Source organism: Pezoporus occidentalis, unplaced genomic scaffold (genome assembly GCF_034315485.1).
Source record: "Pezoporus occidentalis ecotype Australia unplaced genomic scaffold, CSIRO_AGI_Poc_V1 ctg21, whole genome shotgun sequence".
NCBI lineage: Eukaryota > Metazoa > Chordata > Aves > Psittaciformes > Psittacidae > Pezoporus > Pezoporus occidentalis.
Window position 1 is genome coordinate 288,383 of NW_026913964.1, and position 27,431 is coordinate 315,813.

The 27,431-nt window shown below is 42.8% G+C and overlaps 1 protein-coding gene and 1 long non-coding RNA gene across 5 annotated transcripts in view; one reads left to right on the top strand and one right to left on the bottom strand.

Annotated features, from left to right (window-relative positions):
• LOC134163899 (uncharacterized) overlaps positions 1 to 19,592 on the bottom strand; it is a 41,396-nt gene extending 21,804 nt beyond the window's left edge. For 2 of the 4 annotated variants that reach the window (XR_009964901.1, XR_009964900.1), the window contains exons 1-2: positions 19,182 to 19,592; positions 13,541 to 13,630 (exon numbers count right to left, since the gene is read on the bottom strand). This is a non-coding gene — a long non-coding RNA (uncharacterized LOC134163899). Of the gene's footprint in view, positions 1 to 13,540; positions 13,631 to 16,826; positions 16,948 to 18,176; positions 18,949 to 19,181 lie in introns of those variants that run through there. The other 2 variants (XR_009964902.1, XR_009964903.1) reach the window with 2 other exon arrangements.
• Positions 1 to 26,537, top strand: part of MUC6 (mucin 6, oligomeric mucus/gel-forming) — a 51,968-nt gene extending 25,431 nt beyond the window's left edge. The window contains 26 exon segments of the mRNA XM_062619111.1: positions 817 to 869; positions 975 to 1,084; positions 1,836 to 1,987; positions 2,735 to 2,876; positions 3,328 to 3,438; positions 4,545 to 4,730; positions 5,188 to 5,427; positions 6,382 to 6,538; positions 7,259 to 7,402; positions 7,912 to 7,974; positions 8,974 to 9,021; positions 11,129 to 11,311; positions 13,442 to 13,467; positions 13,469 to 13,490; positions 13,884 to 14,126; positions 14,854 to 14,901; positions 15,350 to 15,784; positions 16,739 to 17,179; positions 17,850 to 18,287; positions 18,852 to 19,292; positions 19,835 to 20,260; positions 21,162 to 21,599; positions 22,148 to 22,588; positions 23,054 to 23,653; positions 24,851 to 24,953; positions 26,307 to 26,537. Coding sequence (XP_062475095.1) covers positions 817 to 869; positions 975 to 1,084; positions 1,836 to 1,987; positions 2,735 to 2,876; positions 3,328 to 3,438; positions 4,545 to 4,730; positions 5,188 to 5,427; positions 6,382 to 6,538; positions 7,259 to 7,402; positions 7,912 to 7,974; positions 8,974 to 9,021; positions 11,129 to 11,311; positions 13,442 to 13,467; positions 13,469 to 13,490; positions 13,884 to 14,126; positions 14,854 to 14,901; positions 15,350 to 15,784; positions 16,739 to 17,179; positions 17,850 to 18,287; positions 18,852 to 19,292; positions 19,835 to 20,260; positions 21,162 to 21,599; positions 22,148 to 22,588; positions 23,054 to 23,653; positions 24,851 to 24,953; positions 26,307 to 26,484 — 5,869 coding nt within the window. The 3' untranslated portion in view covers positions 26,485 to 26,537.
• The last annotated feature ends 894 nt before the right edge of the window (positions 26,538 to 27,431 follow it).

Below are 27,431 nucleotides of genomic sequence, written 5' to 3' on the forward strand. Positions count from 1 at the left end.
CAGATGTTTAGACATTTCCAGGAAACTTGAATTTGTCATGCATAATGGTTACTTGAGAAGACAAGCACCATAACTCTGAACATCCCTTCTTTCTCCTTTACCTGTGCTTTAATTGCTGAGCATGATGTTGTATAGTATGGAATCTCTCTTTGGCCAGTTTGGGTCAGCTGTCCTGACTATGTCCTCTCTCAGCTTACTCACTCTTGGGGCAGTGTGAGAAGCAGAGAAGGCCTTGACCCTGTTCAGCAATAACTAAAACAACATCATGTTATCAACAGTGTTTTGGTCACAAATCCAAAACATAGCACCATCAAGCTTCTACAGAGAAAATTAACTCATTTCCAGTACATTCTCCCTTACTTTTAATACTAAAGGTCCATTTTTTAAGAAATCATATTTGCCCTTTCCTAAAATACAAAGATTCTTAAATGAACAAAAAGCATTTAACTTACCTTAACCTTGGAAATGTTAAGGAAAAAAGTAGAAGATAAAGAGCAAGATCTGATTATTCCTGGTAGGAGATGTTGTCAACAGCAAACAGCAGCATATGGACAGCTATATACAAGCCTCAAGAATTATTTGATAGGCCATCATAATAGTGAATGGCTTACTATTCACTTTCAAAACTGATGTTACTGTATACTACAAAATGTAAAAAGACAAGTTGACTCATTCCATTTTGAGGGATGCAGAGGAGCTAGTAACATAAATGAAACACTTCCAATGGTAAGAAACATGAAGCCACTTCACAAAAAACTAAAATGTCTTTCTTAGGAGCGAATTGCATTGAAATGCCTTTTTTTCCCCCCTCCCCAGCTACTGCGTTAATGGAAGGTTAAGTTGCACAGGCAGACCTCAAAATCCTGCAGGTATGGGTCTGATATGGTTTACTTAGAAACATATTCTTTTTCCCCATGTTGTAAAATTGCTACTTCACAATCTCTGCCATGTTTGTTTCTCTTCCTTTTCCCTAGAAAGCTGCAAAGCTCCTAAGAAATATATATCATGTTCTGACAGTTCAGAAAACAAGTATGGAGCTGCATGTGCCCCTACCTGTCAGATGCTTGCTACTGGAATTGAATGTGTGAGTTTCACAGCTCTGCGATATTTAACCTCCTGAGAGAGAAAGAATGTTCTAGTTGTTATTTAGAACTTTACTATGTTCCTTCTAATGTTCCTTCAAATGAAGTGAAAGGAGATATTTCTTCTAACGTGATACAGTTAAACACCAGACTTTTTTTCACAGACTAGACACTAAAAATTTACATATAGTCAAGAAGTGGTTAAAGGAATTAAATTACATAAATTAACAAATTAAATTTGATTAATTGAATAGAATAAAAATCCATTAAGGGTTCTTAGCTACATGGCTGTCATCTCTGGCTCAGGTACTACATAAGCTGCATGTCACTGGAAACTGATAGAACATGAAGTTTATGCTTCCTGTTCTATTCTTTCTCAACTATGTGTTGCTGATGGTCACAGGATGCAGGAGATTTAGGCTAGGTGGACTTCTGATAGGGTTTTCATTAAGGAAACAGAGTAATTGGAAGAACTATAATAAGCTTCCTTGGTATAAAAGAACTTCTGTTGTACTCTATCTGAAAGATTGGTAAAAATGAAGGAGTCTCTTCAAGTATGTTTAATACCTTACACAATAGAACTTCAGTGAAACTAGTTCAATTGACTATTATATTAGTATGAAGAAAATCACAAAACTGAAATCAAGTCAAAATTAGAACTTAGCACAGGTTCACTCTTGACACCATTCACATAGATATCACAAGATAAAATGCATCTCACATTTCATGTTGCAATCTGTTGATCTTCACCAGATACCCACTAAATGTGAATCCGGCTGTGTCTGTGCTGATGGGCTATATGAAAATCTTGATGGCAGGTGTGTTCCGGCTGAGGAGTGCCCATGTGAATATGGTGGTCTTGCTTATGGAAAAGGTGAACAGATCCAAACTGAATGCGACATCTGGTAAGAAACAGAGTTTTCCATTGTGGAATCTCTGCTTTGTTAAATTGTACAACTACAGTGTCTCCTGTACAACTACAGGAGAGCAGGAAATGGCAACAGCTGAATGGAAGGAATACAATAATGAAGCACAAAGGTGATGAAGAGAATCTTAGTGTCTTACAGTCTATATGCATAGATAAAATGTGGTATGTGCTTCAGGGATAATTTCTGCCATATGCATATCCAGGAATAAGGGCATCCATTAGGGCCTGTAACTGTAAACTACGTAAAGTCAAAGATTAACAGCTCCACCTAAATAAAGATGAGAGCACAATCATCCTTCTTTTCCATAGATGAAAAGAAATCCCCCCAAAAGTTTGTTTCCATCTCTTTAGCAGCATTCTCAATGTATTTTATTCTCCTTTCCAGTTACTAATCTAGTATTAAAAAAAACACTGCTATACAAGCTACACAGGACAGGGACATCTGTTCTCAGTAAGAGCAAAAATAAATGAGTTTTATATTCTTTCTTTTTATATTCTTTCTTTTGTGAAAAAAGAAAGCAAAAATGACTTAAGATTTCTTCATCATGAATTTATTTTCTAGAAAATCCATAACGTATGGTTCTTATATTAATTGTAACTTGGTCACAGTGTACACAAGTTAATTAAATGATCATCTTATCTGTAAAGTACATGTATATAAAAAGAAGCAGGTTAAGGTGGCATTTCTTTGAAATCTGAGCATGGTTTCTCTTCTTACTCCCAGCACTTGCAAAAAAGGCAAATGGAAATGTGTTCAGAAATCAGTGTGTTCCTCAACATGTAATCTATATGGAGAAGGCCACATCACCACTTTTGATGGACAGCGTTTTGTGTTTGATGGCAACTGTGAATACATATTAGCTATGGTAATCTGCCTGTTACTGCTTATTTTGGCAATATCTCAGCACCAAGAAATAGCTTGATCTAAATGGCTAATGAAAATATCTGAGGATGCACCTATATTCAATAGTGCACCTTGAATCTTTATAAACACTGTTTTTATATTTTCTGCTTATTTGAATACTTTAGATGAAGAGACTACTTCTCAAAACACAGTTTTTTTCTCATGCAATTACAACAGATTTTAGATTTAATAACATGTTTAAAAAGTCATTGATATATACCTATTCTGTACCAGCTAATTATATCTTTTAGGGAAGTGATACCAGTTTTAATAAAAAATCAGAGGTCATCACCGCCCAAAACAGGCAGAATCCTTCAGGATACTTTAAGCTTTCTTTACTTTTATTTCTGTTTTGAGTTGGAAGAATTTTGGGGTTTTCTGCTTTTTGTTATTTGTTTTGTTGGGTTTTTTAGGATGGCTGCAGTGTTAATAGACCCATTTCCTCTTTCAAAATTGTTACTGAGAATGTCATCTGTGGGAAATCAGGGGTTACATGCTCCAGATCCATCAGCATTTACCTTGGGGTAAGAACTTAATTCTGCTGTTTATCCACCTGAATAGTTATTTTAAGCCCATGTTTGCTGCCCTTTTGGAAGCTTTAGCTGTATCTTTGAAGTGATGTCTTGGAAGTAAAACAATGTGCTATGCCTAGAACTTCAGGTTTAGTAGGAATTGCCATCACTTTTTTTTTTTTTCTTCAATTCTCATGTCAATGTTTGAGTCCCCAAACTTCCTGTGTATGTGGAGCCATTCAAAAAGCTAGTACAAAGATACTGATTCCCCCTGCCAAGCCTGTACTGATACTGGGTGTTGCCCTGACCCAGGTGTAGGATCTTACACTTGGCCTTGCTGAATCTCATGAGGTTCATATGGGCCCCCTTCTTGAGCTTGTCAAGGTCCCTCTGAATGGCATCCTATCCCTCAGGTGTGTCAACTGCACCATTAAGCTTGGTGTCATCAGCAAACTTGCTGAGGGTGCACTCAATTCCACTGTGTATGTCACTGATGAAGATATTACAATCTACTGGTCCCAGTACAGATGTCTGAGGGATGTCACTCATCACTGATCTCCATCTGGACTTTGAGCTGTTGACCACTACTCTCTGGATGTGACCAGCCAGCCAATTCCTATCCACCAAATCCATATCTCCCCAATTTAGAGAGATGAATGTAGTGGGGGACCGTATCAAAGACCGTACAGAAGTCCAGATCAATGACATCCATAGTACTTCCCTTGTCCTCTTGATGTAGTCTCTCCATCATAGAAGGCAGGACTTGCCCCTGGTGAAGCCGTGCTGGCTGTCTCAAATCACCTCCCTGTCCTCCATGTGCCTTAACATAGACTTCTAGGAGGATCTGTTCCATGATCCTCTCGGGCACAGAGGTGAGGTTGACAGGCTGGTTGTTCCCAGGGTCCTGCTTTCTACCCTTTTTAAAAATGGGTGCAATGTTTTCCTTTTCCCAGTTATTCGGGGACTTCACCTGGCTGCCATGACTTTTTGACAGTGGGAATGTCAAGACAGTTTGTAGTGCCATAGCATCTGATCTTTGGCAGTATGACACAGAATGAGGGTAATACTGAAACTGAATAAGTTATAACGTCCAGATAAATAGGTAAATTTTATTTCAGAATTTGACATTCGTACTGCGAGATGAAACCTTCACTGTATCTGGAGAAAATCCTGGAGTACAATATAATGTCAAAAACAATGCTCTTCATCTGATGTTTGATGTCATTATCCCAGGAAAATACAACATGACTCTTATCTGGAATAAGCACATGAACTTCTTCATCAAAATCTCCAGAGAAACACAGGTATTGCAGAATAACATGGCCAGTAGACCGTCCTTCAATTCAGATTGAACTGCACATTTGATGAAGGTTGCCTTGACTCTGTGATGACAAAAGTTTTTCAGAGATGCTACTAGAAGTTTATTTTCATCCTTATTTCCAAAACAGCAGAGATTTCTCACTAAAGATTGTTTTTAAAGTGATTACCCTAGTACATTCAGGAAATTCTTGAGCTAAATGCTTGTGTTTTATACAACTGCATAGTTGAATCTCATCTCTAAATGAGGACAGTTTACAGTTTAATGGAGAAACACATTCATCCAATGATGAACAAAACCTCATGCACAAGATGCTAAGAATGTATGAGAGAGTATGTATAGATCACATTCACTACTAAAGCATAGGAAATTATTAGTAATCAAAAGGGAAAGCAAGTAATTATAACTTGCTGAACTGATGTTGCTGATTTCATTTAATGTAGGAAACTATATGCGGTTTGTGTGGGAACTACAATGGCAATATGAAGGATGATTTTGAAACTCGAAGCAAGTATGTAGCATCAAATGAATTGGAATTTGTCAATTCTTGGAAAGAGAATCCTCTCTGTGGGGATGTATACTTTGTAGTGGACCCCTGTAGCAAGAACCCTTATCGTAAAGCATGGGCAGAAAAGACATGCTCCATCATCAACAGCCAAGTCTTTTCTGCCTGTCACAATAAGGTAAGAATTGATTTGGCCTTCTTTTTATTTATAGGCATAATCTGTATTCTTCCAGAAAGCTCACACTCCAACACTTTGTTTTCTCTTCCCCAAAATATTTTAATACAATATATATATATAAAGTGTATTATGGCCCTCATTTACATTAATCCTTTCATCCTTTTGTTTGCACTTCGCCAGCCCTTTTGTAAGCACAAAATCTAAGTATGGCATTAACTCTGAAGTCAAAAATATCAGAGTGAAAAAAGAAGGAAGACTTAAGTATGAGAAATTAGTCAGTCTGTTGATGATGCCTGATACTGATTAATGCAGTTTACTCTTTTGAAACAATTTAACCTCTGTTAGAAAATAGAATTTAAGAAAAGTCTGAAAACCTTTGTTATCACTAAATCAACAGCATCACTTAAAAGATGCAGATCAACCCAAGAGCAAGATACCATCATCCCTCCTATTTAAGTTACCCACTTTGTGGAAATAAAAGTATGGCATAGTTCATTATAAACAGGCCTTCTGAAGGAAAAGCTTCATTTTCAGAAGGTGAAAACAAGTGAGAAATGCCGATAATGCTGCAATGCTCGTGCATATCCACAAAGGGTGTACAGCTGACAGATACTTGTGTCTGAGTGGATGTGAGGATTCTGGGTGTTTTTTAAGCTGACTATGCATAATATGTTCAGGACTAGAATTTAGAAATACATTGTTCAGGACTAGAATTTAGAAATACATATCTAGCAAAGCATGATCAGTTTTTATTGTTAATGTGGAGACACCTATGTTTTTGCTAAAATGATTTGTATGAAGTGGGACTGTAATTGTTTTGACAAGTGTTCAGAGGAAGTACTAGTTACTCTCATTTAATAGAACATGTATTGTTTAGCTCAGGGAAAAACACTTTCTTAACAAATAGGCACAGAAGAATCCTAAGAAATTAGTTACTTTGTTGTTCCAATGCAGGTGAATCGTATGCCTTATTATGAGGCCTGTGTTCGAGATTCCTGTGGTTGTGACATTGGAGGGGACTGTGAATGCATGTGTGATGCTATTGCAGTATATGCCATGGCATGCTTAGATAAAGGTATCTGCATTGACTGGAGGACCCCTGAGTTCTGTCGTAAGTTCTTCAAGCTCTCTTTAAAAAAGTTGAAGAGATTATTATTCTAACTGTGAGTATATTAATATGGCAATATAGGTAATTGCTTAATAAGCACCTCCAAATTTGCATTTTCTCTATGGGCAAATAGCTGACTTCAGTCAACTAGGTTTTGAAACCTGTAGTTTTCAGGTATGCTAAATTAACCAAAATATTGTATTTCTTTTTACCATGGATGAAAGAGAAAATAATGTGGTTCTAGAAGGCAGGCTGTTTCCTTTGCTACCACTGCATAGTGAACTGTCTGTTTCTCAGCAGAAGGAGTATGAAATTGAAAAAGATTATGTTGCATTTTAGCTATGATAAAATCACCTGTGTGGACAGAAAGGAAATAAAGACAGCTGTGTTGGCTGGAACACTGTAAAACAGGTAAAAGGTATCGAGGCGTTCCAGAACACCATATATGGAGGGAAAAAGAGGACGAGTGTTATAAATCAATGCCGGAGTTATCTTTGATGATTTCTTTTCAACATTCCACTATATTATGCATTAAAAATAGTGGAAATATTTTCATAGTGCATTTAAAAAAAACAAAACTTACTTTACTTCAGCATAAATTTTGATTTACATCTGAAGCTAATCATTTAAATGACAGAATTTTATCCTCCCTTTAGTTCTTTGAAAATAACATGTTGTTAATTAGAAAAATTCTCATTTCTCTGTTGCTTTTACCTTTTTCAGCTGTTTATTGTGAGTATTACAACTCTCATAAAAAAAAAAGAAATGGCGATGCTTATTCCTATGGCTACAACAATGACAACTGCACCTGGCATTACAGACCTTGTAATTGTCCAAATCAAAATTACAAATATGTCAACATTGAAGGTAATAAGCTATACTAGTGAAAACAAGGGAGCAATAAAATAATAATTGTTTTCAATGCTGTTTTTTAAAACAGACATACCACAGTTAAGTAGTGATACTATAATTGATGCTACCTTTAAAGCAGTTTTGCTGACCTTTACCTTACAACTTCTGCTTTAAATACATAATCAATTCAGTACCTGTACTACATCTAGCTTTACATTGAGCTCAGCCTATTATGAAGAGAAATTCTCTGGCTTGCATCAGATCAAAAGAATATGTGTACTTTCGTAAGAAAACATGGAGAGAGCAATTAATATTTTTATTAGACAAATGGATATAGTTGGAGAAAGCAAAAGAATTACTATGTGAACAGATCCTTCTTCTGAGGATGACAGTGGAAATGCTTATCTCATTCAATCAATACCATTTTTTAGTAACAGAAATCTAAGATACTAGATAATAAGTGGTACAAATTAAATGGTGCTCCCTGAGAAATGTAAACCAAACTTCTCTTCCCCTTTCTTCAGGCTGTTACAACTGCTCTCATGATGAATACTTTGACTATGAGAAGAAAATATGTATGCCATGTGGTAAGCAGCAACCCATACATCCTTATTCTCTTCCTGTACAGTAACTGGAAAAAAATACTAACACATTCTGTATTCTCAAAGAAGGTAGTTTTCCTAGTACCTCTCAATTAATCCATGTTCATCCAAACATAAGTTTCCTTCAAAATAACCCCATTACTGTATTGCTAGTATATAAAACTTCATGTCGTAAGTAAAGAAAAGAAAAGAACTAATTAGAAGAAGATTTAGGGTGAGGAATGCTATAATACACAGTTGGATAATCCTGGCTGATTTTAGTTAACAAGATGAAGAGTTACATTCATTGTAAATGTGAGTACTTTTAAAAATAGAGGTCTTCCTGAAAGTGAATTAGTGTTCTGATCTGCATGAGGGCCTGCCCCAGTACAGCTGTTACTCTCAGATATATTCAAACGCTTTCATAAAAAAAGGGAACATACAGAAGAGGATCAGACCTAGCTAATGGGATTTACATAGCAAATGTTTTTTTAATCTTTTTAAAGATTTTTTTTAATATATATATTAACTTATGGTTTATTCCCATGAGGTTTACTTCTATGAAAACCTATCATATTAAATAATGTTTTGCATAGTTTCTAGCTGCACAGTTTGTTTTTTCATACGGATATAAAACACACCCAAGGACAATTTTTCTCACATTACAGAATTCTAACTTGTGTAATCAGAATCTTAGCCAGTGATTAATCTTATTTCTAAATAAAAAGCGTATCTCCATTATCCCTGAAAAGTGAGACTCCCTTAAGCATAAAAATCATAAGAAAGCTAGCAAGAACTTAGTCATTTTTATTATAAGATATATTGACTTCGTCATTTTAGTCCTTCAACGTGAAGTTTACCACTGAAACATGTAATATTAAGCATTTTCAGAAATATCTCACTAATTAACACAATCCTTTGAATCCAATCTAAAATTTGCCTTATTTGGAATTTTTTAATATGCTTTCATTCACATACTTAACCTGTTTTACCTTTACACAACAGGACATGCAATCAGTAGTACCACACCTGAAACATCTCCACCTTCAACAGGTTAGTTTACGTAGTTGACCAAACTAGTACATATACATTGATATATGTCCTCATATGTGTATATAAGGTAAGCAATGTCCTTTTTTTGCATGACATAGTAGCATCGCCAGTTTCACATTCAGGAGATGCAATAATGAAAAATAACTTGGTTTCATAATTATCATAAATATTTACCCAGAAATACTTGCTAGATGTCTGAAGAAAAAAAAATTATGAGACAATGATGTTTCCTGAGTATACTTAGGCACTTCCAGATACCCAGTAATAAAATATCTCTGTTAGTGAATAAGGACTTCTGTGTTGTCTCTGATAGACAGAGGCATTGAGCTCAGTCTCACCAAGTTTGTAGATTATAGCAAGCTGAGTGGTGTGGATGACAGGGGGTAGGATGCATTCAGAGGGACCTGAACAAGCTCAAGAAGTAGGCCCTTGTGAACCTCATGAGGTTCAACAAGGCCAAGTTTAAGGTCCTGCACCTGGGTCAGGGCAACTCCCTGTATCAGTACAGGCTGGGGGGTGAAGGGATTGAGAGCAGCCCTGAAGAGGACTTGGGGTTACTGGTGAATGAAAAACTGTATGTGAGCCAACAGTGTACACTCACAGCCCAGAAAATGAACCATATCCTGGGGTGCATCAAAATAAGCATAGGCCAGTGAGTCAAGGGAGGTGATTCTGCCCCTCTCCTCTTCTCTGGTGAGACACCACCTAAAGACTGCATCCAGCTGTAGAGCCCTTATTAGTATGGGAAGAACATGGACCTGGTGGAGCAGGTGCAGAGGAGGGTCACAAAAATGATCAGGGGGAGCGAACACCTCTGCTATGAGGAATGGTTGAGAGAGTTGGAGTTGTGTTCAGCCTGGAGAAGAGAAGGCTCCACAGAGATCTTATTGTGGCCTTTCAGTACTTGAAAGGAGCTTATAAGAAAGATGAAGCAGGTATTTTAGCAGGGCCTGTAGCAATAATACAAGAGGTAGTGGTTTTACCCTTAAAAGAGGGTAGATTCAGACTAGGTAGACATTTTCTATGATGAAACACTGGAATAGGATGTCAGAGAGCTTGTGGATGACACATTCCATGTTGGGCTGTATGGGACTTTGAGCAACCTGATCTAGTTGAAGATGTCCCTGCTGGTTGCAAGGGTGGTTGCACTAAATGACGTCTGAAGGTCCATTCCAACCCAAACCATTCTATGATTCTACAAAAAATTCATCACCATTCCTAGTGATGATTGTCTGTATTACACTTCAACAATTTTAGGAAGGTCTTAGTGGAAATGCATGACCAACCATACCAAATCCCTATAGCCTCATCCAGGAAAGGAATCTATATATACTGATCTTAAGTTTGCTAGAAATTAGAAGGGTTAGGGTTGGAAAGGACCTTAAGATCATCTAGTTCCAACCCCCCTGCCATGGGCAGGAATACCTCACACTAAACCATGTCAGCCAAGGCCTCGTCCAGCCTGGCCTTGAACATTGCCAGGGATGGAGCATTCACAGTTTTTCTGGGCAACCCATTCCAGTGCCTCACCACCCTAACATGAAAGACCTTCTTCCCTGTATCTAAACTGAACTTCCCCTGTTTAAGTTTTAACCCGTTGCCCCTTGTCCTGTCACTACAGTCCCTATTGAAGAGTCCCTCTCCATCATCCTTATAGGCCCCCTTCAGATACTGGAAGGCTGCTATGAGGTCTCCACGCAGCCTTCTCTTCTCCAGGCTGAACAGCCCCAACTTGCTTAGCCTGTCTTCATAAATTCCATTAATTTCTCCAAAGTCAGATGGTATTAGGAAAATGTATGCTATCAGCTGACTGAATAATAAAATACAATTCCATCTCTGCTGCTATGCACAAATATTTATGGCAAATTCACTTGCATTCCTGCAGAAGCTTTATGCATTTTTCTTTATTTTACTGTTTAATGTATTCACAGCACATAGTAGCAAAGGAATAGATGGATAACTTCTCTAAAATGTTTCATGTAAAAGGTAATGTTTTTTAATAGTAGTTACTACTAATAGTTACTAAGAGTGTTTTTACTTCAGAAAACAATTTTCAATTTGTATAGTTGTATTATAAACAGATTATCACATTTTTTTTGTCTCTTAGTAACAACAGCGCAGCCTAAAGTATCAAGAAGCTCTATTGCAAGTACCCTACCAGTAGTACCTAGTATTTCTTCTTCTGCAGCTACTGTATCAACTGAGACTACAAATCCCACAGTAACCTCAAAAATCACGGTTCCAGTAACTTCACCAACATCACCTCTTGGCACAATAATGTCAACAACTGGTAGGTTTTTAGTGCTACTGTCTAAAATAAATAATGTCAACAACTAGTAAGGTTTTAGTGTTACTGTCTAAACTAAATTACAATAAGCTCACTCTATACATAGTTGAGATACCACCCTACTAAGAAAGCATTGCAAGCTGTCTCAATATCCAAATGTAAGACTACAAATAATGAAGCAGGCAAAGCCTACTAGGGTTCCATCAAGGAGTCTGTAAACCAGTAATGTTCAGAAGTGTAGATCAAAAGTGCATGGAAATAGGAAGGATATAGACATTAGGTTAAAAACACAACCAAAAATCACTTGTGTGCCTCATCCCAGAAGCACATTAGAAGCTCTACAAGCAAAGCACCAGCTCAACTGGATTTATTAGCTCAACTTCAGCCTCTTTTCCACAACTGGTTCAGTTATGCAGTCATATTCAAGGAGTACCCTACCTATTAACTCTGAATAATGTAATCAGGCTCCAAAGCAGAATCACACAGGTATCAAGTGCAGCAGCTTTGTTTAGGACTCTAGAGTCCTACTCCCAGGAGGATGATTCCTCCACCATAAATTACTTTTTGATTCTATGACTGTGGAGACTCATAATAATGTGTGGCTTCGCACTAACATGCTCTTCAACTAATAAGCCACCCTGGACCCAAGCTAACAAAGAAAGCAGAGTTTAAAAATGGTCCCATAGCAGACAAAACACAATTTCAAACGCTGCCATTGTGACAGATGATTTGTACACTGGGTCAAGGAAGATACTATAGTATGTAGCTTTGTAATTTGTATGTACAAATTATGGAAAGCTAAATCTGTGGCTGATTTGGAACATAAGAATATCCAATAAATTGTCATTTGTGCAAAGCCCATACAGACTTTAGCAAAAAAAAAATCTGACTTCTTAGAAAAAATATATAAAACCCAGGAAAAATACAGCAAATTAGAAGAAAGAAAGATATGAGACAACAGAAAACAAATACAAGTAGGGAGAGATTTGGCAAGCTTGTGAGAACATGAATATAAAGAATTACACAGAAAATATTCACAAGATTGAGGGTGAAGACTGGGTTTCTGGAATATGGGTAGCTTCATAAATTGTCTATTTATAAAAATTCAATTAACTGATTACTCATGTTACATTATTTACCTTTACTCCAAAAGAACATACTACATCAATTTTTACCACACCAAACATGACTACATCTATCAGTACCCCTTCCATAACTACCTCAACAAAAAGAGCTATGCTGCCTAAAACAAAGCCTACATCTGTTGCCTCATCAACCACTGCTTCAACGGAGACGGAACAAGTAAGGTTCACCTCATCACCCTTCAAGACCACTATCAAAAAGGAAATTACAACCACCTCAATACCTACTCAAACCACATCTTGGATCACAACTTTCAGCAAACCTGAACTAACAACAGAAGGTAAATATGACTTTTTGGTATCTGCCAAGTGAAGCCACCATTTACATGATGCACATCAATGGATTTAAAAAAAACTAAACCAAAACCCAAGTATTCTTACTAGTTGTCTCAAAATGGCAAATAAATTGGAAAGTACATGGATAACTGAAGACGTGTGATAAAAATGAAAATTTCTATGTATTGCCAATGGAGCAAACATCTGACATCCAAATATCATTTAAACCTAACATTTCTTTTTGAGGCCATACCCTACACTTCCTCCAAATTTAGGCAAAATCTCTCTATGCTTCAAATCAAGTTCTCAAAAACTTGGCAAAATATGTGTTTCCCTAGCTATTTTAACAAATTCTCCCCCCCCAAAAATATATAAAGAAAGAAATTTTACTTTGGGATGTCAGGTACTCTATATGCCAAAAAGGACAGTCTCTGTGGCTGTATGACAACGTGAATTGCTAAACTAGTCATTTACTAATTTAGCAACTGACACAAGAGGCTGGGACAGTGTGCAGTAGAGGAGTCTACTCTAGTGAGAGGGCAAATGTACACTCTCTCCCAGTCCCAGTGTTTCCCACAAAGTACTGTTGAGGTGCACACATCTGGATCTTCTTGTGCCAGCAATTACAGCATCCTCTGAGGAAATATCACAACCCACTTTAGGAGCCTTATGAGTTCCCAACCATTACTTATATCCATTCTTCCTTACTTTACAGAGAGTGAGGGAACCCAAGCAACCACTCATGCACTACCATGTCCCAGTGGGTAAGAGGGAGCTGAGAGATGCCCTTGACCTAAGATTCTGCTTCACTTACCCCAGCTTTTCCAGATGATGTTCTTGCTCAGTCTGAAACTCCTTGGAGGGGAGACATGCACATCCAGAGAGACTTTTACTTCCTCAGGACCTCCAGAAAGAGGCAGGGGGTGTTGAATTGTGTAAAGGTACCCTTCAGGCCCAGTTCTTGCCATATATTTTTTGGAGTGGAAGCCAGCCATTGGTCCATTCATCCCTCTTGCCCAGTAAGACTCAGTGTGGTCTGGTCTTGCCTTTCTTACCTTCACTCATACTCTGGAGCTTCTACTTGGGGATTGCCCAACTTCTTTGCCTTCCCTTCTTGCCGTGCCACCCTCAATCAACCTGTGCTTTTCTCTCTGTAGCTGTCACCCACAGAAGACCAACAAAGGCACAACTTGTGCAGCATCACATCACGCAGAAGACCACCCCTGCCACATCCACCAGCAGCACCTCTGTCCCAAGAATGACTGTCCGTGCCAGCAGCCCAGAAGTCCCACTGACAAAGATGTCTCCAAGTCCCAGCTCTTTAACTGCCACCTCAGCCTCATCTGCTTCTTCCACCTCCTCTACTGTGCCCTCAACACGATTGAGACCATCATATCCCGGTAAGGCTCCCTTCTGTCCTTTATGCTGCCTAGCTGCTCCTTCCAGCTCCCACCCATTCATGCTCTCCTAAGCAGCATATCCCACACAGGCTTCGCTTCTGGTATTCATTCTTAATTCCCACTGCTTTTGCCGTGGGACTCCTGGGTTCCAGGCAGGTGTTGGGACTGGCCCACACATGACCCCGACTGCATCTTCTTCCCTTACCACTTCAGGGATTTGTTTCTGGGGCACAGAGGTGTCAGGGTACAATCATGCATGGGTTCCTACCCTACAACTAGCAAACAGAGACAAGCTAACATACACTCTCTCCAGTTACAGTGATGCCCTGATAATGCACAATGGGGGAAGTAGAAGGCAGTGAAACTGGAAACATATATCCAGTTTACACCTCAGGACAGTTTTGGGTGAGAGACAGAACACAAGGCAAGTTCTCCATCCAAAGGATGTCCAGGCCCTGACACAGCCATGAAAATGCAGGTCAACAAATGCCAACCCCTTGGCAAGTGCTGTTCCTGTGTGCAAAAGATTCAACAGTGGAGGGTGGGCAAGAAGGTGTACACTCAATGCCAGACTAAAGTCATCCCACTTAGACTGATAGGGCTTCACATGCCTGGGTTGCCTTGGTGTTGACTAGAACAGTCTCCTTTGAAGAGATGCCACAAAATGCTTTGCCTAGACTCTTTCCCAAGACTCAACCATTCTTTTCTCTCGTCCCTTTCTTTGTAGCAAGGGAGCCAACAAGAGCTAGGACTCCAACTAGTAAAGTAGTAACAGGTGAGTGCTCTGGTCAGGAGAGAGCTAAGAGACATCCATGGCCAATGCCTGTACCTTCACTAGCCTTGGCTCTCCCATGCATCCTTTCCAACACAGTCTGAAGCAGGCACATTGTAAACTACCTATAAACCAGTGGATCGCACGTGAAAGTAGAGATACCTCTTCCTGTATCAAGACCTCTGTGAAGAATCAGACAAATTGATATATGGCAAATATAAAAATCATCACCAGCCTGCAAATCTCAGAAGCAGCAGGATTGGATGAGACATATTGGGGGTCATGGCCATATTCATTCATCCAAGGAAGAAAAAAAAAGAAAGTGCAAAACTTGCTTCTGACCTACTTGCCCATAATCTAGCATGAAGATTCTACCACAAAAGTGGCTGTATTATTGTCCTTCCCCTCTTACCTTGTCACTTTAAATTGATCTGTGCTTTTCTCCCAGCAGCTGTCACACACACAGAGACAACCCTGCCACACATCGTGCCACCTCTGACCACGCACAAGACCACTGCCACCACCTCCGCCAGCAGCACCTCCAGGACCTCTGTCTCCAGAGAAGCCCTCACCACAAGCAGCACAGAAGTCCCACACACAAGGATGTCTCCAAGGTTGTCTCCGGTCCCCAGCAGCTCCCTCAGCACCCAGTTGCCACCTACTGCTACTTCCACAGTCTCCTCCACATCGGCCCCAACCACCAGCCCCCAGCCAACACCTACAACTCTATGGCTCAAGCTGTCTTCCCAGACAACAAGTGCTCTGAGAGAGTCACCTGCAACAGAGTCCTCTGCACCCTCCACAGCTAAAACCAGCCCAATGTCGTCATCTGCATATTCTCCCTTATCAACTGTGTCTTCAACATGGCAGGTCTCCTCTCAGCCTGGTATGGCTCCTTCCTACTCTTCCAACTACCCTGACTTCTGTTCCCAACATTCATGTTTACTTTCTTGCTTTCTTTTTGTCTTGCTTCCATCCATGCATGCATGCATGCGTGCTTACATCCATCCATCTATCCCTCCATCCTTCCTTCCTTCCCCATATGAGCTGTAAGGCACTTGCACATTTGTTTTGGCTATTAGCCATCTATTCCCTCTGCCTTTGGTCAACCTGGGACCTGGTGGACTGACTTTGGGGTGGAACTAATGTTTTTTACAGCAGGTTGTCTGGTGCTGTGTTAAAGATGTGTCCACATCAGCATAGATAGCACACAAGTGATTTAGATGTGGCTGAGTGCTTGCACAGCATCCAGGTTTTCTCTGTTTCTTCTCCTGTCTGTTACAATGTGGTTAAAGGGTGGGCAAAATGTTGGTCGTTGACGCAGCCAGGATCCAGAGGCAAAGTGAAGGACCAAGTTGATTCTCCATACCAAGAACGCCATACCCATTTGCTGGGAGACTGACTGGGCTTTGGTCTCTTGGGGAATGTGGCGATTCCTTTTGCACCTTATAGGGGGTTTAGTCTGTTTCTCTTTAGTATCTTCAGTCCTGAAATCTGAGTGTATCGGGATGCATGTGGGCTTTATGGCTTCTGCACTTCCGATTCTCTCCCTATTCCTGCTGATGGGGAAGTGAAAGAGCAGATGTTGAACACTTAGCATGCAGTTAGGACCAACCCACTACTGACTGGCACACACATTGGTCCTGGATGGGTCTAAGCAGGATGGGGAGGCTTAGGGAAGAAACAGAAGCCCAGCCTTCCTATTGCCCCGCAAGACACAATGTGTAATGAGGCTGACTTTCTTGTACATTCCTACCCCGGGATATTTGCCCACTGCGTTTGCCTTGCCTTCCACTTGTACCTGGTCACCCTAAGTTGACCTCTGCTTTCCTCCCAACAGCCTTCACTCACTCAGAGACAACCGTGCCACACATCGTGCCACGTCTAACCACTCACAAGACGACCGCCACCACCTCTGCCAGCAGCACCTCCAAGACCTCTGTCTCCAGAGAGGCCATCACCACAAGCAGCACAGAAGTCTCCCACACAAGTATGTCTCCAAGTCCCAGCTCCGCACCTGTCCCCAGCAGCTCGCTCAGCACCTGGCTGCCACCTACTGCTACTTCCACATTGTCCTCCACATCAGCCACAACCACCAGTCCCAAGCCAACACCTACAACCCTATGGCTCAAGCCATCTTCCCCAATGACAAGTGCTCTGAGAGAGTCACCTGCAACAGAATCCTCTGCACCCTCCACAGCTAAAACTAGCCCAGTATTTTCACCTGCATCTTCCCCCTCCTCAACTTTGTCCTCAACATGGCGGATTTCCTCTCAGCCAGGTAAGGCTCAGTCCTGCCCTTAGCACTTGTCTGATTTATCTTCCAATCTGTTATGTTTCCATCCTTCCTTCTATCTTTTATTCCATCTCTCTCTCAATTCTTCCCTCTGTTTTTCCTTTCTCCCACCCAACCTTCAATTCTACTAGGCCCCCTTTCTTCCTCCCACCCACACTTCCATTCTTCCTACCTGCCATCCATCATAGTAGGACAGGCTACTGCATTTTTTTTTTTTTTCTGTGGTTGCCCTCCATTCCTGCTTTCATTGGCATCAGTACTTTGCTATGGCCAGCTTCGGTATCTGCCACTGGGCACAGGTTTCTCTCACACAGCCTGGCCTCTGGTCTGGAGGGGGCAGTAGTTAACACTGTGCCTGTTCCTTCAAGGGAAATACACACATTTGGAGGCACGTCTCTCTCTGGAGAGGCATGGGATGTTTGCTTAATGGAAGGCACCCTTCAGGTGCTTTGTCCCCCTGTTTTGGGGCACATGCTGGGTTGGCGGAGGAGAGCAGAAGGCAGAGACCCACTCCTCCCCTCTTGCCTGACAAGATGCCGTACAGCAAGACTCTGCTTTTCTTGCACATGCCCAGAGCCCTGGACTTTTGCCCACTGTGTTTGCCTTCCCCTCTTGTCCGGTCACCCTCAGTAGACCTGCGCTTTCCTCCCTGCAGCCTTCACTTACACAGAGACAACCGTGCCACACATCGTGCCACGTCTAACCACGCACAAGACCACTGCCACCACCTCTGCCAGCAGCACCTCCAAGACCTCTGTCTCCAGAGAGGCCATCACCACAAGCAGCACAGAAGTCCAACACACGAGGACGTCTCCAAGTCCCAGCTCTATGCCTGTCCCCAGCAGCTTGCTCAGCACCTGGCTGCCACCTACTGCTACTTCCACAGTCTCCTCCACATCAGCCGCAACCACCAGTCCCAAGCCAACACCTACAACTCTATGGCCCAAGCTGTCTTCCCAGACAAGTGCTCTGAGAGAGTCACCTGCAATAGAGTCCTCTGCACCTTCCACAGCCAAAACCAGACCAATGTCTTCACCTGCATCTTCTCCCTCCTCAACCATGTCCTCAACATGGCAGATCTCCTCTCAACCTGGTAAAGCTGCCTCCAGCCTTTCCCACTGTCCTACCTTTTCTTCACAGCTACCACAATTCCTTCCTTCCACATTTCTTCTTTCTTCCTTTCTTCCTTCTTTCCTAGCAGCACAGGCTGCTAGGGCATTTGTTTTGGTAGTTACTCTCTGTTCCTGCCTGCTTTGACATCAGTACTATGGCATGGCCTGCCTTGGAAAAGGCCGTGTGGCACAGGTCTCTCCCACAGAGACTTCCCTCTTTTCTGGGAAGGGACAGTTGTTTCACTGTGCCTGTTCCTTTGAGGGAGAAACACACATTTGGATAGGCTTCTCTCCCTTGAGAGGCAGAGGGTGCTTGCATGTTGGAAGGAACCCTTCAAGTGCTGTCCTTTTTCCCCTATTTGGGGGGACATTCTTGGTTAGCAGTTTAGATATAGGAGGTGGAGGCCCATGCCTCACTCTTTCCTGGGAGGACTCAAGACACTGCCTTTGTGTCATGTGGCCCCAGCTAAGGATTTCTGCCCACTGCCTTTGCCTTCCCCTCTTACTTGGTCACGCTCATTTGACCTGTGCTTTCCTCCCAACAGCCCTCACCCACACAGAGACAACCGTGCCACACATCGTGCCACATCTAACCACGCACAAGACCACCGCCACCACCTCTGCCAGCAGCACCTCCAAGACCTCTGTCTCCAGAGAGGCCATCACCACAAGCAGCACAGAAGTCCAACACACAAGGACATCTCCAAGTCCCAGCTCTATGCCTGTCCCCAGCATCTCACTCAGCACCTGGCTACCACCTACTGCTACTTCCACAGTCTCCTCCACATCAGCCACAACCACCAGTCCCAAGCCAACACCTACAACTCTATGGCTCAAGCCGTCTTCCCAGACAACAAGTGCTCTGAGAGAGTCACCTGCAACAGAGTCCTCTGCACCCTCCACAGCCAAAACCAGCCCAACTCCTTCACCTGCCTCTTCCCCTTCCTCAGCCACATCCTCAACATGGCGGATCTCCTCTCAGCCTGGTAAGGGTCCCTCTTCCCTTCGCATAGTTCTGCCTTCTGTTCCCAGAGATCACGCTTCTGTCATTCCTGCCTTGTTTCTTCCAAGTATCACAGACTGCTTGGGCATTTCTTTTGGTAGTTGCTCCCTATTCCCTCTTCCTTTGGCATCAACACCATGGCATGGCCTGCCTTGGAAAAGGACATGAGGCACAGGTCTCTCCCACAGAGCCTGGGCTACTGTGTGGAAGGGGCAGTGGTTACTGTGTGCCTGTTCCTTTATGGAAAACACACATAGTTTGAGAGGCTTCTCTCCTTGGAGAGGCAGAGTGTGCTTGCATATTAGAAGGGACCTTCAGGTGCTTTGTTCCCTTCTTTTGGGGCACATACTGGGATAGAGCAGGGGGAGAAGGCAGCGACCCACTCCTCCCTTTTGCCTGTCAGGACTCTCTACAGCAAGACTCTGCTTTTCTTGTACATGCCCACAGCCTGGGACTTTTGCCTACTGCCTTTGCCTTCCCCTCTTTCCCAGTCATCCTCAACTGACCCATGTTTCCTCCCAACAGCCTTCACTCACACAGAGACAACCGTGCCACACATCGTGCCACCTCTGACCACGCACAAGACCACCACCACCACCTCTGCCAGCAGCACCTCCAAGACCTCTGTCTCCAGAGAGGCCATCACCATAAGCAGCACAGAAGTCCCCCACAAAAGGACATCTCCAAGTCCCAGCTCTGTGTCTGTTCCCAGCAGCCCGCTCAGCAGCTGGCTGCCCCCTACTGTTACTTCCACATCAGCCCCAACTACCAGTCCCAAGCCAACACCTACAACTCTATGGCCCAAGCTGTCTTCCCAGACAAGTGCTCTGAGAGAGTCACCTGCAACAGAGTCCTCTGCACCTTCCACAGCCAAAACCAGCCCAATGTCTTCAGCTGTATATTCCTCCTTACCAACTGTGTCCTCAACATGGCAGATCTCCTCTCAGCCTGGTAAGCCCCCTCCTGCCTTTTCCACTGCTCTGCCTTCTGTTCCCAGCTGTCATGCTTGCTTCCTTTTTTCCTTTGTTCTATCCATCCATCCATGCCCTCCAGAGCCATATGGGAGTTGCGCATTTGTTTTGTCTGTTGGCCATCTGTTCCCTCTGCCTTTGGTTACCTTGGAACCTGCTAGACTGACTGTGGTTGGGATGGATGTGATTTTCATTTCCAGCAGGTTGTCTGGTCCTGTTGTAGGTGCATGTCCTTGTCAGTGTTGATACCAGTTATGCTTTAGGTGTTGCTGTGGAGTGTATGCACAGCATCCAGGTTTTCTCCATTTCTTCTCCTGCCTATTACAATGTGGGTAAAGATGGGCCAAGTGTTGGTCATTGACATAACCAGGATCCTGAGGTAAAGTGAAGGACAAAGTTGATTCTCCATACCAAGAATGCCATCCCCATTGCTGGGAGACTGACTGGGCTTTGGTCTTTTGGGGAATGTGGTGATTCCTTTTGCACCTTGTGGGGGTTTCAGTTGATTTTTCTTTGGTATATTCTGAAAACTGAGTGTACCTGGATGCATGTGGGTTTTTTCTTCCTTCTGCACTTCTGATTCTCTTCGCATTCCTGCTGATGGGGAAGTGAGAGAGCAGATGTTGAGCAGTTAGCATACAGCTAGGACCAACCCACTGCTGACTGGTACACACATTGGTCCTGAGTGGGTCTAAGCAGGATGGGGAGGTTTAGGGAAGGAAACAGAAGCCCAGCCTTCCTATTGCCCCACAAGACACCATGTGTATGTAATGAGGCTGATTTTCCTGCACAGGAGCTCCACCCTGGGAAATTTGCCCACCACCTTTGCTTTCCCCTCTTACTTGGTCACGCTCGTTTGACCTGTGCTTTCCTCCCAACAGCCCTCACCCACACAGAGACAACCATGCCACACATCGTGCCACATCTGAATACGCACAAGACCACTGCCACCACCTCTGCCAGCAGCACCTCCAAGACCTCTGTCTCCAGAGAGGCCATCACCACAAGCAGCACAGAAGTCCCACACTCAAGGACATCTCCAAGTCCCAGCTCTATGCCTGTCCCCAGCAGCTCCCTCAGCACCTGGCTGCCACCTACTGCTACTTCCACAGTCTCCTCCACATCAGCCACAACCACCAGTCCCAAGCCAACACCTACAACTCTATGGCCCAAGCTGTCTTCCCAGACAAGTGCTCTGAGAGAGCCACCTGCAACAGAGTCCTCTGCACCCTCCACAGCCAAAACCAGCCCAACTCCTTCACCTGCCTCTTCCCCTTCCTCAGCCACGTCCTCAGCATGGCGGATCTCCTCTCAGCCTGGTAAGGGTCCCTCTTCTCTTCGCACTGTTCTGCCTTCTGTTCCCAGAGATCACGCTTCTGTCATTCCTGCCTTATTTCTTCCAAGTATCACAGACTGCTTGGGAATTTGTTTTGTCTTTTCTCCCTGTTCCCTCTTCCTTTGGCATCAGTACTATGCCATGACCTGCCTTGGAAAAGGCCATGAGGCACAAGTCTCTCCCACAGAGCCTAGGCTACTGTGTGGAAGGGGCAGTGGTTACAGTGTGCCTGCTCCTTCAAGGAAAACGCACACGTTTGGAAAGGTTTCTATCTTTGGATGGGCAGACGGTGCTTACTTGTTGGAAGGAACTCTTCAGCTGGGGTATTTTTCCCCAGTTTTGAGGGACAAGCTGGGTTGGAGGATGAAGGCAGAAGGCAGCGACCTACTCCTCCCTTTTGCCTGGCAAGACTCTGTACAGCCAGTCTCTGCCTTTCTTGCACATGCCCATAGCCTGGGACTTTTGCCTACTGCCTTTGCCTTCCCCTCTTACCTGGTCACCCTCAGTAGACCTGTGCTTTCCTCCCAACAGCCTTCACTTACATAGAGACAACCATGCCACACATCATGCCAGCTCTGACCACGCACAAGACCACTGCCACCACCTCTGCCAGCAGCACCTCCAAGACCTCTGTCTCCAGAGAGGCCATCACCACAAGCAGCACAGAAGTCTCCCACACAAGTATGTCTCCAAGTCCCAGCTCTGCGCCTGTCCCCAGCAGCTCACTCAGCACCTGGCTGTCACCTACTCCTGCTTCCACGGTCTCCTCCACATCAGCCACAACCACCAGTCCCAAGCCAACACCTACAACTCTATGGCCCAAGCCTTCTTCCTGGACAACAAGTGCTCCGAGAGAGTCACCTGCAACAGAGTCCTCTGCACCCTCCACTGCCAAAACCAGCCCAATGTCTTCAGCTGTATATTCCTCCTTACCAACTGTGTCCTCAACCTGGCGGATCTCCTCTCAGCCTGGTAAGGCTTGCTCCTGGCCTTTCCCCTGTCCTGCTCATTTTCCCAGCCTTCACATTTTTATCTTCCCTCCTTCCAGCCTTCCTTCCTCCCACCTTTTCTTCATAGCAGCACAGACTGCTTGGGCACTTGTTTTCGTAGGTGCTCTCACTTCAGTTGCGCTCCTGATTCTATCCCCATTCCTGCTGATCTGGAAGTGAGGGTGCAGCTGTTGAGCACTTGGCATGAAGCCAGGACCAGCCCACTGCTGAATGGAACACACATTGTGTGCTGAATGGGTCTAAGCAGGAGGCCCACCTCCTTAGGGAAGAAAACAGAAACTCAACTCTTCCTCTTTCCATACAAAACTCCACACTTTACAGGGTTGCTTTTCTTGCACATGCTCCCAGCCCAGTCCTTTTGCCTACTTCCTTTCCTTTCCTGTCTTGGTCTACTAGTGTGTGTCACTGTGTGCTTTCTTCCCAGCAGCCTTCACCCACACAGAGACAACCATGCCACACATCGTGCCACCTCTGACCACGCACAAGACCACTGCCGCCACCACCTCCGCCAGCAGCACCTCCAAGATCTCTGCCTCCAGAGAGGCCATCACCACAAGCAGCACAAAGGTCCCCCCTACAAGGGCATCTCCAAGTTCCAGCCCCGTGCCTGTCCCCAGCAGCCCTATCAGTACCCAGCTGCCGTCTGCCACTCCTTCCACAATCTCCTCCACATCAGCCCCAACCACCAGCCCTAAGCCTACACCCCTCACTACTTCCACCTTTAGGTCTGCTAAGAGCAGTACATATTTTTCCTCCCCAAACACCACATTTATTCCACATGGCAAAACATCTTCATTAATAGTGCCTACCAGTGTCTTTCCCGCATCCACTCCAGTTTTGAGCCCAACTGTTTTGTCTACAACGATTTCTTTTGCACCCAGTGTTGTTACTACTGCTTCTACAGAGTCAGTAGAAAGGACTTCTCTGCGAACAACACCACTAACCACTACCCGCACTACATCAGTTCCTTTCACCACTAGGCTGTCAACATCCTTGTCTTCTGCTGTACCATTAACAGTGCCACAAGGTAAAGCATAGCCATATCATCTCCTATGTCATATTTTTGGTTTAGCACATATTTTCATTCATGAAGGTATGAATTCTTACATTACTTATCCTTTGGTATGATACTGTGTATGAAGTGGTTCCATCTTTTTGTCATTTCTCCAGTTACTTTAATTTTGTAACAACAGGTTCCCTACTATATACTGATGTAAACATGAAAAAGTCTGAGTTAAAGAGGCCAAAAGGATGCTCAGGAGAGTTACAGAATCATTTAGGTTTTAATCTTAAAATCCCAGTTAAGCACTGTAAGAAAAAATACCTTTTATTAGGCCAGGTTATCTTCTGACTTACCTGTCAGTCTTCCCTTTAGCTGTCATAAACTCCTTCTGCCCACTTCAGCTTTTTTTGGTTTCTCTTTTGCAGGATACTCTTTTCTCAGTTTTCAAGGTACAGTGATGTACCTTGAGGGTGAAGCAAGGATAGGCAACTTGGGAGGAATACAGAGCACTGTATAGGAGCAGGGCAAGAGGTGCATAAGTTGCCTTCGTAGTACACAATATCCTTGTTTCTCTTAATCTAAACGTGAAATACTACCTTTAAACTCTTTGGAAAACCTTTGTTTTCATCAGCTCTTTGCTTCATCAAGGGCTTAGTGTTTTGCTTCAAGTCAGGAGAAAATGTCAGCTCAATACATCTAGTCATTACCCGCTATGTCGTATTACAGATTCTATCTAGTAATGAAAGACAGACTTCAGGCAGGCATCTAAGGTGTGTACTTCTGGCTGCCTATAAACAAATCAATCATTGAAATGTTTACATTCAGCATCTTTCAGGTAAGATCTATTATAAAGACTGAACCAGAAATAATTCCACCACAATTAGCCAGCTGGTTGTTTTATTTGCATATTTGTTTTCTCATCAGTGAATTGTTTTTTCCTGCTGGTCTGAATTTGCACTCTACTCTTAATAGGGTGTTCTTCGTTTTTTTTCTCATTTGCAATTCTAGTGACTTGCATTTTCTTGCTTGTTCTCCAGGGCAATCCTCTCATGCATCTTCAGTGCCTAGTTTAAAACCTTCTCTTGCTGTGTTACTCACTTGCAACTTGTTAATTGGCTCATGCAGTAGGAATGGTTTTCCATGAAACTGAGTACGAAGGCAAATGTCATTCATGACCACTAAGATAAATTTCTGCTATAATTTTTCTCTTACATTTGACAGAGCACTGCAGAGAAATCAAGTATGAAGAAAAAGTAACTTACAAAGGCTGTTCTACAAATGTCACTTTAAGCCGCTGTGAAGGATCATGTCCATCCTCAACAAAGTAAGTTGAGAGATTATGAGATACTGAAGTTGTTCCCTTGTGTTATTTGGCCATCTGTAAATAGTGGTATTTGTTAACTACCACTCCTTTATAATTCAGGGAGGAAAATATGGTTGGCATCTACCTAGTAATTAAATGTTGCAGTATGTCAGCTAACTACAAACAATGCTAATAAAGTCATTTAGTAATAGGGATTTACAATTTAGGCAAGGAATGTTGTCTCACTTCCTTAGTAATTTTTATAAACCCCAGACATAAGTGCTGCAGGTTTTGAGGGCTGCTTTGTTGGTGGTGGTTTTGTTGTTTTGCTTTTAAGAAGATAGAAAGGGTCAGTTAGGCTGCAACTAGCTGTTTTCAAAAGCAGCCAAGGCAGCAAAATAAGGAATTTCTCACCTTAATATGTAGTGTCACTTCCACTGTCTCATAATGTGGTCCTAACAGTGTAATCCAGGCATATTTTATAGTTAAAATGTGTTGTCACAGTCTCTGCAGTTCTGCCTGCTCATCAGGAGACTCTGCAGGTAGAGAATTGAGGTTTCAATGAAACTAAAGCCACTGCAGCACTACTACAGAGCTCAGTTATGTGGGAAATAAACAGCTAATAGTCCTAACAATCCAAGCAAACACTATGTTCAAGAATAGGGAGGCAATGAAGGGTTTTGCTTTTGCAGTAACTACTTTAAATCTATGCTGAAGCTATGAGCTGTCCCCTTCAAAGTGAGTTCAGGTGTTCCCCAGCATTTTGAAAACCAAATGACTGATTTTGGATCCTGAGAGTTTAAGAGGGCTGGGGAGCCTGGAGGAAGTATTTTTAGCAGTAAAGGTTCATCATAATCACTAAGAAAGCTATGATTAAAAAACTGTTTTAATTGAAACCAAGGAGACTTCTCTCCTTTACAGAGATTTTAACAAAAATATTTTGCCATTTAGCATCTTTGTTAACAAATCATATTCCAGAGGCCTTTCACAAGCTCCAAGTGCACAGCTCTTAAAAGAATTCCAATATACTTCATGATTTTCTGAAGTGCAAAAGAAGAGTGGGGAAATCAAACACTACGAGTTATCCAGTGAGGTCTGAGGACTAATAGCTCTAAAGCCTTTGGAAGTTCATTCTCAAAAAGGCAGGCAGGAAGGCAGAAGCTCAGCAGACCTGAACTCTTACAGCATTCATCATGAGAACCAAGACCAGTCAGTTGCTGCAGTGTTTTAGTTTTGTAGTTGATAGAACCTTAGACTCTTAAGGTTGTGCTCTTTCCTCTAAACATTCCACCATGAGAAAAATCACATTCAAATACTTGAAAAGCTGTAAGCCTACAATGCTGCATACAAATCCTGATGTTCTCTTCCAAACAGGTTGAATGTTGAGGAGATGGTGGTCAACATGGCATGTGGCTGCTGTAGGCCACTTCAGCTTCTTAAGAAGGAACTTCAACTGCCATGCCAAGACCCAGATAACCCTGGAAAAAGGCTCATGAGAGAAGTAATTGTATTTAGTGGCTGTGTTTGTGACTTTGACAGTTGCATACACTAGCCAGAGCTCCAGATGGCTTCAGACACCGTTTTTGGTTGGGTTTTTTTCTTTTTTTTGTTTTAAACACCAATCACGATTTACTACTTCCACGGTGACTGCTCACTGCTGGAGTTCCCTTGTATTGATTATACAGGACAGCCTTGCAGTGGAGCATCAATGAACTTAACTGATAAACTATTCCTTATCAGGAAGCGATTCAGGGGGTGTGAAGGGGAGGGAAAAAAGCATGGGCAGGGTGGGTATTGGGAGAGAATACCATGGCAGGGACAGTTTGGCCTTGCTGAGGGCACTATTTAACCAGAGGCTAAAAACTGGCCTATGCATAGTGCAGTAACAGAAATTTGACTTTCAAATAAAGTAGAAGGAATTGAATTTGCAAACTTACCTCATTGTTTGACCAATTATTTTAATAGAAAATAGTCTACTAGGTTCACTACAGTTGAATGAGGGCCTGTGTAATGGCCCACTTCATCACTGGGAGACCACTGAGGTGGTATGTTCCCTGTCCTTTGAGTGGACACAGCACTTGTGCTTGTAATCCCTACCCAGCTGCTATCAGAAGGCAAGGTGCTACTTTAATGAAAATGTAACTCTGAGGTTTCTAAATGTACTCTTAGTGTGGTGGGACATTTTTAGAAACATCATTAACAGACATAGTGGATTTTGGACAAAGCAGAGATCTGCAGGGCGTTTCCCTCCAAGGAATCAAAGACCATGTGCCTTAATAGGACACAGGTAGTTCACTCAGAAGCGGTTTCTACTTGCTGCTAGTACTCTTTACTACTTTGTTTGCAATTCAGTTAAGATGAAGTTATATGAATGCACAAAATCTCGTAGTACCCAGGTAGTTTTTCTTCTTTTAGCAAGTTTTGGAGAACTACTAGGAAATCTGCAGCATACATTTAAAGCTTGAGTGAGGTTATTTAACACCTCAGATTACCTTTTAC